General features: G+C 41.9%; 1 protein-coding gene across 1 annotated transcript in view; it reads right to left on the reverse strand.

Moving 5' to 3' along the window:
• The window catches only part of LOC137371159 (SH2 domain-containing protein 1A-like), a 74,746-nt gene extending 62,464 nt beyond the window's left edge, over positions 1–12,282 (reverse strand). The window contains exons 1-2 of the mRNA XM_068033219.1: positions 12,014–12,282; positions 7,471–7,531 (exon numbers count right to left, since the gene is read on the reverse strand). Coding sequence (XP_067889320.1) covers positions 7,471–7,531; positions 12,014–12,147 — 195 coding nt within the window. The 5' untranslated portion in view covers positions 12,148–12,282. The remainder of the gene's footprint in view (positions 1–7,470; positions 7,532–12,013) is intronic.
• Between the last annotated feature and the right edge of the window lie 2,625 nt (positions 12,283–14,907).

Genomic DNA, 14,907 nt, shown 5'->3' on the forward strand with positions numbered 1-14,907 from the left:
ATTGATTGGTGGGCCATCCTGCGGAGGGGTTTATTTAAGTAAATACCTCTTCAGAGGGCATCTCAAGATGGAGGTGCCTTCACAGTCCCCGTCCTGCAGCGGCAGCACCCACACCTGCCAATAGGGCTGCTTCTGGTTGGGCCTGCAGCCTCAGAAACCCAGCCACCATCCTTAATTGACAGCAGATCCAGAAGTGGCCTCTTAATTGGCCACCTCTAGGAAGATCTCCCAGGCAGGTGCCCTGACAGCCAGAATGGGATCAGGACCCAGAAATGGTCTTGACTCACACTAATATCCTGAGAGCATAAAATTCCGCTCTGGGAATACAGAGTCCCTTATGCAACATTGGATGGAAAACTGGGGAATATTGTAAATATCACTTGCTCCAACCTATAAGGAACCAAATGCATAAAAGTTCATCACCACATTAACCTTCACAGCCACTGGCAATGTGGTCCTTGCCCTGCAGTAGGCGGCAGATTTCAGTGAGGACAGCCTAACTGAAGTGGAGATGTCTGGCACACTTTTCCTTGCTGAGGTTCAGATAGGAGAATTGTTCCCAGAACACCCTGGACAAATACAACTCTTATTGAGAGCCCTTCTCCCCTTCCTCCTCCTCTCTCTTTCAGCAGCTTGTCCTGCTTTGTTTCTCCTCTGCTCATCCTCCAAGTCATGCTGTATTCCAAGGGGAATTCAGGCTACTGCACCCATGTTTCCGAGCAGCTTGAAGTCAAGACAAAGTTGTTCAGCACCTGCCACACCACACCCTGTAGACTTTAAAAATTTTAAAGAACACTAGAAAGCACCAAATACTTGTACAATTAGAACATCAGTCAGTGAAAATAGTGTTAGCTGGACCATAGAGTTTCAAAACGGAAGCGCTGCCTACTCTATATACTTCCAGTGGACAATCACTGCAAGCGTGCTAACTCCTCACCAATATGGCATCCAGCGCAACTCACACCAGACGTGTGCATGAGCCTCGGACACCACTTTGGACCTCTAAGGCCTCTCGAAGCACCCAAAAAAGGCGCTAAACATCCACATTGTTCAGCGATTGAGTGTAAGGACAGAGACTGAATAAAAGCTCCAAACATAATTTGTTTTGGTCTAAAATAGGGCCTGGGTTCCCCAGAATAAATTAAAAGAAGCAGACTGGCAAAGTATAAATAATCTGTGTCCCTCCACATTTTAGAAATTGTTTCTGAGCAAAATGTTGAACCTGTTGGTTGTATGTGTGGTAAATTGAATTCCACGAAAGCATAAAATCGGCTTAAAATTGGGATATTTGCTACAACCTGGGAGGAGTGATTGTGAGAACAGTTGTGATTTGGAAAGGAACAAAATGCTGAAGTGTTTAGCACTGAGTTAATGCATTGGTCTCTATAAAAATGGAGGCAATTTCTTTGAAATAAGATTTATTTGAAGGATTTAATTTGGTTTGAATTCCAATTGAGCAACACTATGAAAAGAATTTAACATATCATTTTGAACACTTCAGGCCTTGAAACTAAGCTGTGGGGCAAGAATAATATTTAAAACACTCATTTCTGTTCACGGTTTAACAGAATCTTTAATCTGTCATTTAAAGACCCTTTCAGCATTAATAGGATCAGTTTCTGCTTATTAGAAGATGTTCACAGCTGAAGAGTCAGGTCTGTACAGATATAAATTGAAACAATATGTATTACTGAAGTATATCTTCAACCTATAAAATGCAATATCATTACTGAAACATTGTAAATTTATTTTTCAAAAAAAAATCAAGAAAAATGTGAAATCGAACAAGAAATTAATGTGTGATTTTATCAGTTTCCCACTAGAAGCGATAGGTATGAACTGAGAGCCTTTAAATTTCTGCTGCTTAGTGATTTATGGTTTGAATCAGCATGACTTTATGAGGTTGCACTGTGCCAGGCTCTCTGTATTCAGTCTGTGGTAATTAAGTATTTAATACCTTTCACCAAATTATAGCAAACCAAAGATTAAATATTACAATGAGATAGTAAATCATTATTAATCCAATTGGAAGTAGTCAAGTAATTTTTATTTATTATTTCCAGAATTAGATGCAAGGTTTGTGCATGTAACATGAAGCCATGCTGATGGGGTTGAGGGTAGCGGGTCACAGTGGACTGCTTATGATATTCAACCAGTTTTGTTAACAAGATATAAAGGGGACAAAATTTGTTAAATCCAAAAATGGACGTGGAGATCGTGATGCCATATTAACCTGCACCCGTTGCTTCGACGTTAATTTGCATCATTGCATTGTCACGCACACAAGAAGTTATGAACAACAATTATGAACAAAATTGGAAGAGTTATAAAAACTGACTTTGTCTTTTAAAAATAAACCTTTCTTTTAAAAAGAGAACAATACTCCAAAATGATTGCCGAAGAAAAAGGCTTGGCCTTTGTGTATTCAAACTGTCTGACAGGGACAATGGAAAATCTTCAAAGCTAAGAGGGGTCAATTGAACCCATCCTACACCCGTTCTAAAAGATTCCAGAATTGAATGTCTTCTTTTGAAACAAAGAAGGTGCGAAGTAGCCACGTCCTGGGCCATTGTGCGATCACCATGGGGAAGAGACCAGACAGTCTACTACAAGGAGGTGAGAAGTAACACAGCTTGACCTTAAAAAAAAAGCATAAAGTTGCAAGGGAAGGTGGCAGGTAGGGTGCCCGTTATCTTTCTGACACCATTCAGTTTAGTCAAAAGCAAGTTCGGTCAAGGACGGCCTTCCCACTCAGAGGCCAATTGAGGCCCTTAAGTGGCCAATTAAGAGGGGGGAGAGGCCCTCCTGCTTGGGAAATCCATGGCCCACAGAGGGCCCACAGTGCCAAAGGCTGCCCCGCTCCAGCAATCCTTCCCCTCCCCCCCACCCCTCCCATCCCGTGCTGTCCTTGGTGAAGGGCCAAGTTAATGAGGGAAGAATTTGAGCCATCAGAAGTGTGGTAAACACACATTAGATGCAAGGTTTTTATACACACCAGCTAATCTCCCGTGGCATTGCTCTGAGGTAATCAGAAGTTCAGTTCTGATATTTAGCTGCTAGGATAGCGCTGTGTTTAAATTGGCCTGTCCCTTTAAGGCCACTGCTCTTGTTTGGATGTAGCCTTGTGTATCTATTAGATCAATTAGAATGAGCTGTACTTGCCTGTAAATTTTTATCTTCTTGTCAGAAGAAGCCACCAAGAAATGAGTACTGTAGGTCTCCTCCAGAGCAGTCCAGACAGCAGAATGTTGGCCCAGGCGAGCCCGCCCCCCATTATCTTCTCTTCAAGGCTCCAGCACTGCTCCCAGTGCTCCTGGACCTACTGCAGTTCCAGCAATGGCCACTTCTGCTAGTGGCATTGCTGGGAACAAACAGCTGCCAGCTCTCTGATTGGCCAGCAGCTCCTGCAGGTGGGTACTCATCCCTTTAAGGAGGGGGACCCCGGTGCCAGGCAGTTAATTGCCCGAGCACCGTTAAGTACAGCCGGGAATCCCCAGAACGGCTGAGGTTGGGTTCCCAGCACCTTTCTGACCTGACATCAGGACCTCTGCCAGCTGCATAAAATTCATCCCAGAAACAGAGTTAACATTTTAGGCCAATGACCGTTCATCAGAACCGATGATGAGTTAACTCTGTTTCTCTCTCCACAGATGCTGCCTGAACTGCTGATTGTTTATTATTGGAGAGAAATGCAAATTATTTTAGCATTGGGACTTCTGGTAGTGGTGGTTACTTAAATCTCATTTCTTTCAAGAAGGTTGGTTGGTTAGCTCAGTTGGCTGGATGGCTCAGGTATGATGTAGTAAAGCTCCAACAGTGTGTGTTCAATCTCTGTACTGGTTGTGCTAGTTAACGGAGGCCTGCCTCCTTGCCTTGCCCCGTACTTGAGGAGTGGTGCCTCTCAAGCTATACATTACCAACTAGCTCTAATAGAGAGAGATTCTTTTGGGACTATGACTACAACAACTTAATTCCAACTCAATCTATTGGTTGACACACTGTCTATTAATAGACACACTATTTAAATACCTCTGAAAACACTCTGATTTGACAAGAAGTTGGCTGTGGTTTTCAGATGACCAGGCACAAATGCAAAGAGCTCTTGAATAATTATACCCACACTGAAAGCATTTACCAAAAAAAAAGACATTAACTGATCTGTTGCGGTAATCGTGGGTGGAGGAATGTCTGCTATCTGCAACACCTTACTGACGTTTAGCTCCTAAATTTGAGCTATGTTTAACCTGCTCCATCTTTTTAAGGTCACCATCAACTCATTTCTTTAAATGGGTAAGACCTGCAGTCAGTTCAAGGTTCACTGTTGAAGAAAATTTCTGGAGCTTGGCAGTTGCTTGTGAATCCTATCTCCTGTCCTTGACAAGGGGCCAGGATATTGAAGGAAGAATGTGACCCATCAGAAGTGTAATAAACACACACTGGATGCAAGGTTTTTATATACACCCTTGCTAATCTCCCATGGCATTGCTCTGAGGTAATCAAAAGTTCAGTTCTGATATTTAGCTGCTAAGATATCGCTGTTTTTAAATTGGCCTGTCCCTTTAAGGCCACTGCTCTTGTTTGGAAGGAACTTTGTGTATCCATGAGGTCAATTAGAAAGGAGCTATACTTACCTGTAAATTTTTAATTCCATGTCAGAAGAAGCCGGCAAGAAATGTTTGGTTTTCTCAGTTTATAACATGTTTTGTATCTATAACCAGCATGTCACTTTGAAGTTTGGAGTTGGAATATTATACACCTGCTATATCCAACTCTTTTCCATTGGTAGATTATGGTAAGGGTTCATGTGCGTTGTATTCAAATTTTACCACAACAGGACTGAAAGGGTCTGGAGTTTTTATTCTGAGTATAGGAAACAGGCGCAGGCCATTTAGCCCCTCAAGCCATTATTCAATGAGATCATGGCTGATCTGGGAATTAATTTCAGCTACCCACTTTTGCCCCTTATCCCTTAATATTTTTGTCCATAATATTAGTTTTACTGTCCATGTGTGGGCTTCCAAACATTATCTTTGTGATGACTATTTATCATAATTGGTGTCTGTGGGATCTTGCTGTTCCATATTGTCTGTCGCCTTGGCCTGCCAAACAATGATTACATTTAAAATCTACTAGTCCATGAAGGACTTTGGAATGTACAGGGAACGTGAAAGGATCTACACAAATGCAAGTGCTTTCTTCCTGTTACTAGTACACCATCAGCCGACCTCAGAGTCTAGTATAAACATCCTGCAACAAAGTTCAGATGCTGTCAAGTTTACTTGCGGCCAGCTTTCATTTTATCTTTAAACTAATCATAAAATCCCCCCGTGAGTGTAGTCACGTGTCAGTGCACAAAGCCCCAAGAAATAGGCAACTGCCTTGATTGTGGAGACAGAAAAAGCTTTCCACAGTCACCAACATGGAGAGGCTGGGGTAAGCATTCTCACAGAAGTCTAAACTTGTAAAACAGCAGGAATTAGTATATTAGGTAAAAGGGAACATAGAGTCAGACTGCTGTTAAATACAATCCTCTAGTATGGATAGGCACATGTTCTTTGTAGTTGTATTTTTTTTAAATTCTTTCATGGGATGTGGGCATCACTGGCAAGGACACAATTTATTACCCATCACAACTGAGTGACTCGCTAGGCCAGTTCAGAGGGCAGTTAAAAGTGAACCACATTGCTGTGGGTCTGGAGTCAATTGCAGGTCAGACCAGATAAGGACACCAGATTTCTTCCCTCAAGGACATTCATGAACCAGAGATGTTTTTACAACTATCAAGTGATGGTAGTTTCATGGCACCATTACTGAGACTAGCTTTCAATTCCATATTTTTAATTAATTAATTGTATTTATTAATTAAATTTCACCAGCTATCATGGTGGGAGTGAATCCATGCCCCAGGCCTATGGATTACTCAGTGACAATACCACTATGCCACCATCATCCTAAAGGATATAGACTATGGTTGTGCAGATTAAGTACAGTACTACAAGTCCATAATACAAATGATAACGGAACATAATGACTGGGTGCTTCGTGTCTTCGCTCAATTGTAAAATTGCACCAGATATGAGCATCATATTAACAACATCTTTAAACTATGAGCCAAATGTCAGGGTTAATTAATCCCACTGGTAACATCAATAGAGGCATAGAGTTATACAGCACAGAAACAGGCTCTTTGGCCCACCGTGTCTGTGCCGGCCATCAAGCCTATCTTTTCTAATCCCATTTTCCAGCACTTGTCCCGTAGCCTTGTATGCGTTTCAAGTGCTCATCTAAATAATTCTTAAATGTTGTGAGGATTCCTGCCTCTCCCACCCCTTCAGGCAGTGTGTTCCAGATTCCAACCACCCTCTGGGTGAAAAAACTTTTCTGCAAATCCCATCAAACTTCCTGCCCCTTAACTTAAATCTATGCCCCATGGCTATTGACACCTCCGCTAAGGGAAAAAGTTGCGTCCTATCTACTCTATCTATGCCCCTCATAATTTTGGATACTTCAATCAGGTCCCCCCTCAGCCTTCCCTGCTCTAAAGAAAACAACCCTAGCTTATCCAGTCTCTCTTCGTAGCTGAAATGCTCCAGCCCAGGCAACATCCTGGTGAATCTCCTCTGCACCCTCTCCAGTGCAATCACATCCTTCCTATAGTGTGGCGACCAGAACTGTACACAGTACTCCAGCTGTGGCCTAACTAGCATCTTATACAGCTCCATCATAACCTCCCTGCTCCTATATTCTATGCCTCAGCTAATAAAGGCAAGTATCCCATATGCCTTCCTAACCATCTTATCTACCTGTGCTGCTGCCTTCAGTGATCTATGGACAAGTACACCAAGGTCCCTCTGAACCTCTGTACTTCCTAGGGTCCTACCATCCATTGTATATTCCCTTGCCTTGTTAGTCCTCCCAAAATGCATCACCTCACACTTCTCAGGATTAAATTCCATTTGCCATTGCTCCACCCATTTTACCAGCCCATCTGTATTGTTCTGTAATCTAAGGCTTTCCTCCTCACTATTTATGACACCACCAATTTTCGTGTCATCTGCGAGCTTATTTGAACAGGTTGCATTCCTCTAGGTTTTCTACAAGTAACCTTCCCGCTTTTTTGTCAAGTGTTTTCACTTTTTCCGCATTTAGAAAATTGGGAATATTGTGTTCCTCTTTTGAAATGTGTCACTTCTTGTCACTATAATGCACTGGTACTATTGAGTTCGTTGATGTTTTCACAGGTTTAGAGTTTAGGTAGATTTACAAGTCGCGCTTTTCTGTCATTCCTCATTCAACCCGGGAGCTCACAGGGTGCCCACTCTCCCCTTCTGTTATTTGATTCTGAGCTACCTATCTTTCTCTGTAAATATCGTTCTATTTTACCGCTGGTCGGGCCAGTGGAATGGACAAACTCCCCTAGATCTGCAATTGAGTGTATTGCGAACGATTTAAACAGGTTGTATTCCTTACCTGAATAGACCAATTTCCAGAAGTTTCAGAAATCCGGTAAGTATGAACAAATGTTTGATTCCTGGAAATAAAACAAAAGTAAGGAACCAACAAGTAACATTTTAAAAACCGATGCCCATCCAAAATGGGGAATAGGACACTCCGTGGTGAGAGAAACGGGGTTGATCACAAACCTGAAACGTTAACTCTGTTTCTCTCTCCACAGATGCTGCCTGAGCTGCTGAGTATTTCCAGCACTTTCTGTTTTTATTTCGGATTTCCAGCATCCGCTGTATTTTGCTCCCATTTTGTATATGTTTCACAATTGCTGCATTTTGCCCCACAAGCTAATAAGGAATACTTCTTGGTGCTCTGTAATTTTTAGAAAAGGAGCTACATTGATCTGAAGTTGAAATTGTTTTTGCACCAGTTCCTGTGTACAACCTGCAAGAGCAACACCTCTCTTTAGCTGGCTCCATTTTCACTTCTTTTAAGCAACTCGCTCTTGTCTAGTTCAGCGGACGCTCGGAATAGCAGTGAGCACAAAACAATAAAGCACTCGCCACAACTATCTGTATGCACATTCAACCGAACCACATGAAAACAGAAACTTCGGAGCAGCGAGCGGAATTGGTGAACAAGTTTTGGAAAATGGTAAGCTGATGAGAGGCGTCAAAAGGTAAACCACGGCTCAGCATGCAGCTAAGCTCCTGACACTCAAATCTTCAAATAATTATGTGACCCTTTAAAAGGTCCACTGTTCGTATTAATACAAAGAACAGATTTTAAACCCTCGGAATGATTCTGAGATTGAAATATTTCAAGCTGATTTATAAATTGGCAGTATAAACCTTAAACTAAATCACGCGACGGTGGCACATTCTTGTACCTACTGTCTTTTTTTTAATGCCGTCCTATAATAATAATTTAAAATAATACATCTGCTGTTCTGGTTAACCTCAGTCCCAGCACAAAAACAGCAACATGCTGGAAACAACAGGGACATCAAACAGGTAAGGGGGCGATTCTGTGGATACTGGGTATGTTTGCTCAAGAGATGCGCCCAGATGGAGTGGTGCCCAGGGAAGCGCCCAGATGGAGTGATGCCCAAGAGAGTGGTGCCCAGAAGAAGTTATACCCCGGGGGAGTGATATCCCCTCTGAAAATTGCTCTCTGCAATCAAGTAAAGATATTTTGAAAATAACACACCAATTAATAAAAGAGAGGTCTCTTGTAAATGCCCCCAAACTAAGCCCCCACCTCCTGCCCTTCGTCTACCTCAACCCCCTAAATGAAGACAAGAGGAACTTTTTTAAGGAATGCGCAAGCCACGAGCTAAGATCGATTAAGCATTTTGAAAATATGATAGTTGTGTGCCCGTCCCTTTTAATAATGCCTGTGAACTATTGCTTCTCTGCTTCTGTGCTTTGTATCTCAACTCTCAGTTACAGGAAAATGAGTTAAAACGTCCTTAACATGTAAAATACTTCATGGGTCTAGATCAAAGGACGCCTTAAACGCCATCTCATTTTCTTACAAGGGTCTACGGAACATCAAAGAGTAAAATTCTCCACTAAAGTTAAGTCGCATTTTCGACAAATCGAATTCTCTCCTCGTTCTATTCTAACCGTTCTCTCCCTCTCTCAGACAGACTGGCAGAAAAGCAGAGTTCCGGAGCAACCAGTTTAATGCCTGCCCTCCGTGTATTGCTAGACACGTAGAACATTGGATCAAATGAGCTGGGGGGTTGTTTTTGCAGAGCATCCAATTACAACTCGAATGAAGGAAGGGGGTGGCGGGGGTTGTGAGTGGGTAGTTCCAGGCTCTAATCAGGAAGAATATTTCTTTACCCCTGTTCTTAACACTTGTCTAAAATCTCGTTTACAATAAACAAGCGTGAGTGTCGGAGAAGTTGGGGAAAATAGCAACATGCTTGAAAGTAGCTCCGCCTCCGTTCCTTTCAAAGGGTTTCTATGGCCCCCCCGACCCACCCACACTGCCCACCCTCCTCACACACACACACACAGATCCTGTCTTTACATGACCCAACAGAGAGTTAGGAAAAAAATAGCTTGCGAATCAAAACTAATCTGTCACCTTTCAAAAGTCAACCCTACAGTGTGTATAATTAAAATGCGGGTGGGAAAGTTTGATGCAAATATCCGTTCGCTGTTTAGCCTCTTCCTTTAAAGTAACTTGCTGGGGTTTTCAAGCTGGCTAATACAGTAGTTCTGATGAAAGGTCACTGACCTGAAACGTTAACTCTGCTTCTCTCTCCACAGATGCTGCCAGACCTGCTGAGTATTTCCAGCATTTCTTGTTTTTATTTAATACAGTAGTAAACTTGTTTTTTTTTAAAGTTAAAGCAATAGAGTGAATTAAACTTCAACAAGTTAAAACATAGAGACTGAGACTTGTTTACATCCCCTTCCCAAATTAAGCGTCAATTTTTAGTACGTCTGGTGTATTTCACAAAATGTTCAATCAAAGACGGAAGAAAAGGACCAAATAAAGAGAAACAGGTCCGATCAGATATGAAGAATTTCATTCGGAAAAATGTTGTACAATATTTGGCGGAATTTCTCCGCAGTTTTCCTGGTACTTTTGGCAAGTGTGTGTTTACGTCTCGAACTCGACCCCCGAACGAAGCATCATTGTTTTAATTTGCTGTGAAGATCTTTGGGATTTTGTTTTAGCTGCACCCAAAAGACCGCCCCTGCCCGCTGTTAAACGAGAAGGCGAGTTGTGAAAGTGAAGCTTTCTTATTTTCTTTTTTTTATCAAATTCTCCCTGGACCTTCTATTCCCTGTGGCCATTGAGGGTCCCAAAGAGAGGAGTGAAATATTGTTACTTTTGCTAACGCAATTTCCCTGCTTGCTTTCAGCGACCTCGTGGTTCAATTTCCACTTCATCCCCGGAGACACCGTATATTATATATAACCTATTATATAGCTGAAAGGCTAGCGTATTCATGTATTGCCGAGACAACTTGACTCGCACCAGAATATTCAAGGGGTTCTCTTGGTAGGCTGCAAAACAGCGTGATGGATGCGAGGCTAAATGTTTTGACTGGTGTACACCAAAATGGAGACGATTTAAATATTTATTGGAGAGGTTTTACTACCTGTTCCATCTTGTCCCTAATTCTCCTCTGACGAACTGCGGAATCGATTTACAAAAAGAAAATATGCGCACTATCCACGCGGTTTAACTCTACATTAAAATGGATTTTTAAAAAAATGATCCTTGCACATCAATTTCGTTAATGACTTTGAATATTGGAGGAAGGCTCGACCTTGGCATTAATTGTAATTTACATATTTTTTAACTAACTTTCCTGTGATGTCAGTTAGGGGTTTGTAAATTAATATGAAGGAAATAAAAATTGATCAGGACGGAAGACTGCGTGTGTTTTTTTTAAGTGAAACATTTAACAAATTTAGGAACGGTCAATGGGCTTAAAGCCTTACAAAAACCTGCAATGTTTAAGTGTTGGAGTTAATCCAAATCTCTGTCTCAAACCTAGAGTAATTGTGTAACCTCCTAATAACCCAATGACCAAAGAAGATGTCCACATATTTAGATTTATCGAGTTGGTGCAGGAATCATTGTACTTTACACAGGTATTAATAACTAATACAGTCAGCACTGCTGCTTTCTGAATTACATTTGATTTTTAAAAAAAGGAACGATTCACGAGAGTTCCTCTTTACGAGAAAATAATCAAAGTTTCGTCTGCAGTAGACAGGTAGTACTTGAACTTCGATTTAAAATATATATATTGTCAAGCGTCTAAAATTAGATCCTGTGAGATTGGACAACGAAACTGATTCCTTCATGCCTACAAGCTTGCGAATCCTTGTTCGCGACGGTGGATTTTGATCGGTTCATGGACCTGCTGCACACACCGGGATTAATTTAATGACTGGGATGTGACATCGTACGGCCAGTCAATAACACTTCTGAGATGGATTCTCCTGGGCACGCCTCAATGAGGTGCAATCAGCGGTCAGAGGCGCAACTGTTTACAAACAAGTCCCGCAGACTCCAAATGCACTTCTCCCATTCAATGTAGTCGGGCTGACCTCAGATGTCGACTACTCAAGAAAGCGGCAGTATAATAAATAAACTTCCCATAGAGTTTCCTACAATAGTGACTTACGCTTCAAATAAAAACAGAAAATACTGGAAATACTCAGCAGGTTTGGCAGTATCTGCAGAGAGAGAAAAACGGAGTTCACGTTTCAGATCTGTGACCTTTTTTTAGCAGATCTGCACATCACGCTTTGGGACGACCTGGGGTCGTGATTGGCGTTTTATCGATGCAAGTCTTTCTTTCAAGAGGGCCAGTTGTATTTTCCTGCGTCGTTTTCCATTCGTTCGATATTTCGTTCCCATACACGGAGTCAAAATTCAGTGCCAAACGCCGAGTTAGCACCACCCTCCTGATCCTCGCCACTTGCTTGTCTCGAAGTGGTTGGATTTTAACAGGCAATTAATAAACTTAAACTCACTCCCCTCTCCACCTTTATTTACCAACAAGTTCTTAAGTTTGTATACTCACAGCACACACAGGCAATAGCTCCCCGGTATGGTCTCGCTGTCTCGGATCAAGTAGCTGCCGTCTTTCCCTGACGATGCCAACAGATCTTCGGTCTCTGCCCGGCTGATTCTCCCGTGATAGACGGGCAATCTCATGATTTTATGAATAGCCTCAGAGCAGCAAGAGTGCTCTCTCGTCCTCGCATGCAGAGGGGCGGGAGAATTTGGCGTGTTTTCTGTTATGTGTTGTGCTTGCTAACCCGCCTGACTTCCTGAGTGAGAATAGTACCATGTACAAAAGAAATACAGAGACACTTCCCTATTCTGTGTCAGCCCACATTTCACCTTTTTATCTCCTCACAATCAATTTGAAACATCCGGCTGCTCTACTATTCGACAGGAAACACATAAATGTCGATAACTCATGCACGTCTTTCGAAAAGTTTTGTTTTATGCTTTGTGTGCTGCAGCCCTAACCAAAAAAAAATTGTGTTTGAGAGTTTGAAACTGTACTTATAGAGGTTACACGCGTTGGGATAATGGGAATCAGTGATGAATTCAGAAAATCATGGAGTGGGTGCAGCACAGAAGGAGGCCATTCGGCCCATCCTGCCTGTGCTGGCTCTTGGAAAGAGCGATCCAATCAGCCCCACTCCCCTCAAGTATGCCAACGATATTCAAATAGTTTGACCAGATTATTGTAGTGGGTCGTTATGTGAAGAAAGCCCCGAGCGGTTTCAGTGTGCCTGGGCTGTACTTGTGCCACAGCGTTTGGTAATAATGCTCAGCCGCACCGTTTCTGTATATGAGCCATCTCTCTCCTGAAGTGTGAACCGATTGCTTGAGCTGAGAGTTTGCATCCTTCGAGTTGACCGAGCCAATGTCGACATTAATAGAGTGCGACGACCTCTAGTGGCACACAGAGTTTTTTTAAAAAGCACATCAACTGAAGTGTAATTCATGTACTAAGTCATGCGTTTGCAGCAACTAATAGTTAATGTTTTGACAGTTAGTCCAATTGAAGGTTCCTTTAAATCACTGGAGCCACATGCCAATGACCTCTTGCGCTGTAATTTCTGTAATAGATGGAGGCGCAAATTAACATGGTTAATTAACAAGCCCCTGAGCTCGAAACCTCTGTAAAAGTAGTTAAGAAGCAAAGGTTGCCTTTCCTATAGTGATACTGAATACTAAAATGAGCCTTGAAGGGAACTTTGGAGGCTTAAAGCACTTCTTAATATTAAGCACCAACCGCAACATATTGCAAGTACAAACAGCTGCTGGATTAGCATAGAAAGGGTGAAAAATGCAGTTTACAAGGGTATAGAGCGCGAGGAAAAGAAATTGGTCTAGCCTTCTAATTTAGGGCTCCTGGCCCAGAGTTTTGTGCAATAAAAATTCATATCAGCAATTTAGGCTTGGAGCTCAGCACACCCAATTCGTGGCTTATCGGGATTTTCTATCTGGGAGCACAAACTCATTGAATTTATCACCAATCAGCGACTTCTGAGAAGATAAGTAGATTCTATGTAGGCAAAGAGATCAACCGAACAAATTACATTCTTTATGCAAAGATAGCAAACTCTATAACTCTAATACAGTACTACTATACTAGAGTTTGCAGTCTGAATAAGAAAAGATGCAATTTATGAAGAATAAGTGTTCAAACTTGGATTGCATTGATATAGTTATCATAAGTTGTTGCAACTGAAGATGTTGTCCCTTGAAATCTTAAAGCAGTGATTAAAGTTGTTAAATGATGACACCTGTGAAAAGTCTACTTTGTAGAAAAATATATAGTTTTGACTCTGTACATGCAGAATTTTCCTGAGAAGTAACCATTCTCTGAGATACAGGACAGTGTCCTCTTGGCCTCTTCAATGTAGAGGAGGGCCCATCCAGCCATGTAACCATGGACAAAGCTTATAATTACTAGTCAGCAGGCAGCATCCAAAAGGGCTTTTACAGGCAACAGAAAAAATCCCCACTGATGAAGTTATCTGCCCTTCTACAGATAGTGGGGGGAGCAATACTGAAACAAGCAACACTAATGAGAAAAGGGAAGCTATATAATATTCTGGATCCCAGATGCAACACCAAGAGGGTATTTTCCCAATAGGAAAAATACTTCACAGAAACAAAAATGGTTGATTGGGCCATAATGTGTTTGTACCTGTTGCTGTGTAGGGACTTTTAATTGGGGTCATCAGCAAAGCATAGCCCTGGTATTCCAAGAAACATCTGTTCATTCAGTCAAATATTGCAGGTGTGATAATGAAAGCATCAAAGCTGTGGTCTGAAACCGCCTGCACGTTTACATGGAATGATACATTTTTCTATTGATGTATGCATAAGGGTTGACATGTGAGTTCCCGATGGCCACATAGGTTCCACCAGTAATGCTCTGGACTCTTGGGAAACGTATCTGTTGATACAAGTTCTGTCCATTCTCCAGTTGGTGTCTCCCTTCCCTAGAAAAGTGCCAAATGTAGCATCAGTCTGTTCTTTACACAGTAATGAACTGCAGAGGGCTTGATTGGCAGATATCCTCCACTCTGGCCTTGGGGGTAGAAGTTAGACTTCAACATTCAATTAAAACAATAAATATTGCTATAAGAGCTTTGAGAGACACTCCAAAATAAGTCGGGTGCCTTTTAACATGAAATTCACCATAAAATAGAGATCAAACTCCCATTTTTCCAACTGGCCTGTGTCACCATTCAGGTTGCAGACTGTTAATGGAACCTCAGGAATGCATTGCTTCAGTGCGCATTATCATTGCTACAAGATAGTGGCAATATTTAACTACACATTGTAATCTTGTGGGTTGACCCTTACAAGAGGTGCTCACCTTAAGACCACAAGTACAGGTTTAAAGGAAGATGATGGATTAGACTACTTCAAAGATTCAGAAAT

This window comes from Heterodontus francisci, chromosome 6, assembly GCF_036365525.1.
Source record: "Heterodontus francisci isolate sHetFra1 chromosome 6, sHetFra1.hap1, whole genome shotgun sequence".
Taxonomy (NCBI): Eukaryota; Metazoa; Chordata; class Chondrichthyes; order Heterodontiformes; family Heterodontidae; genus Heterodontus; species Heterodontus francisci.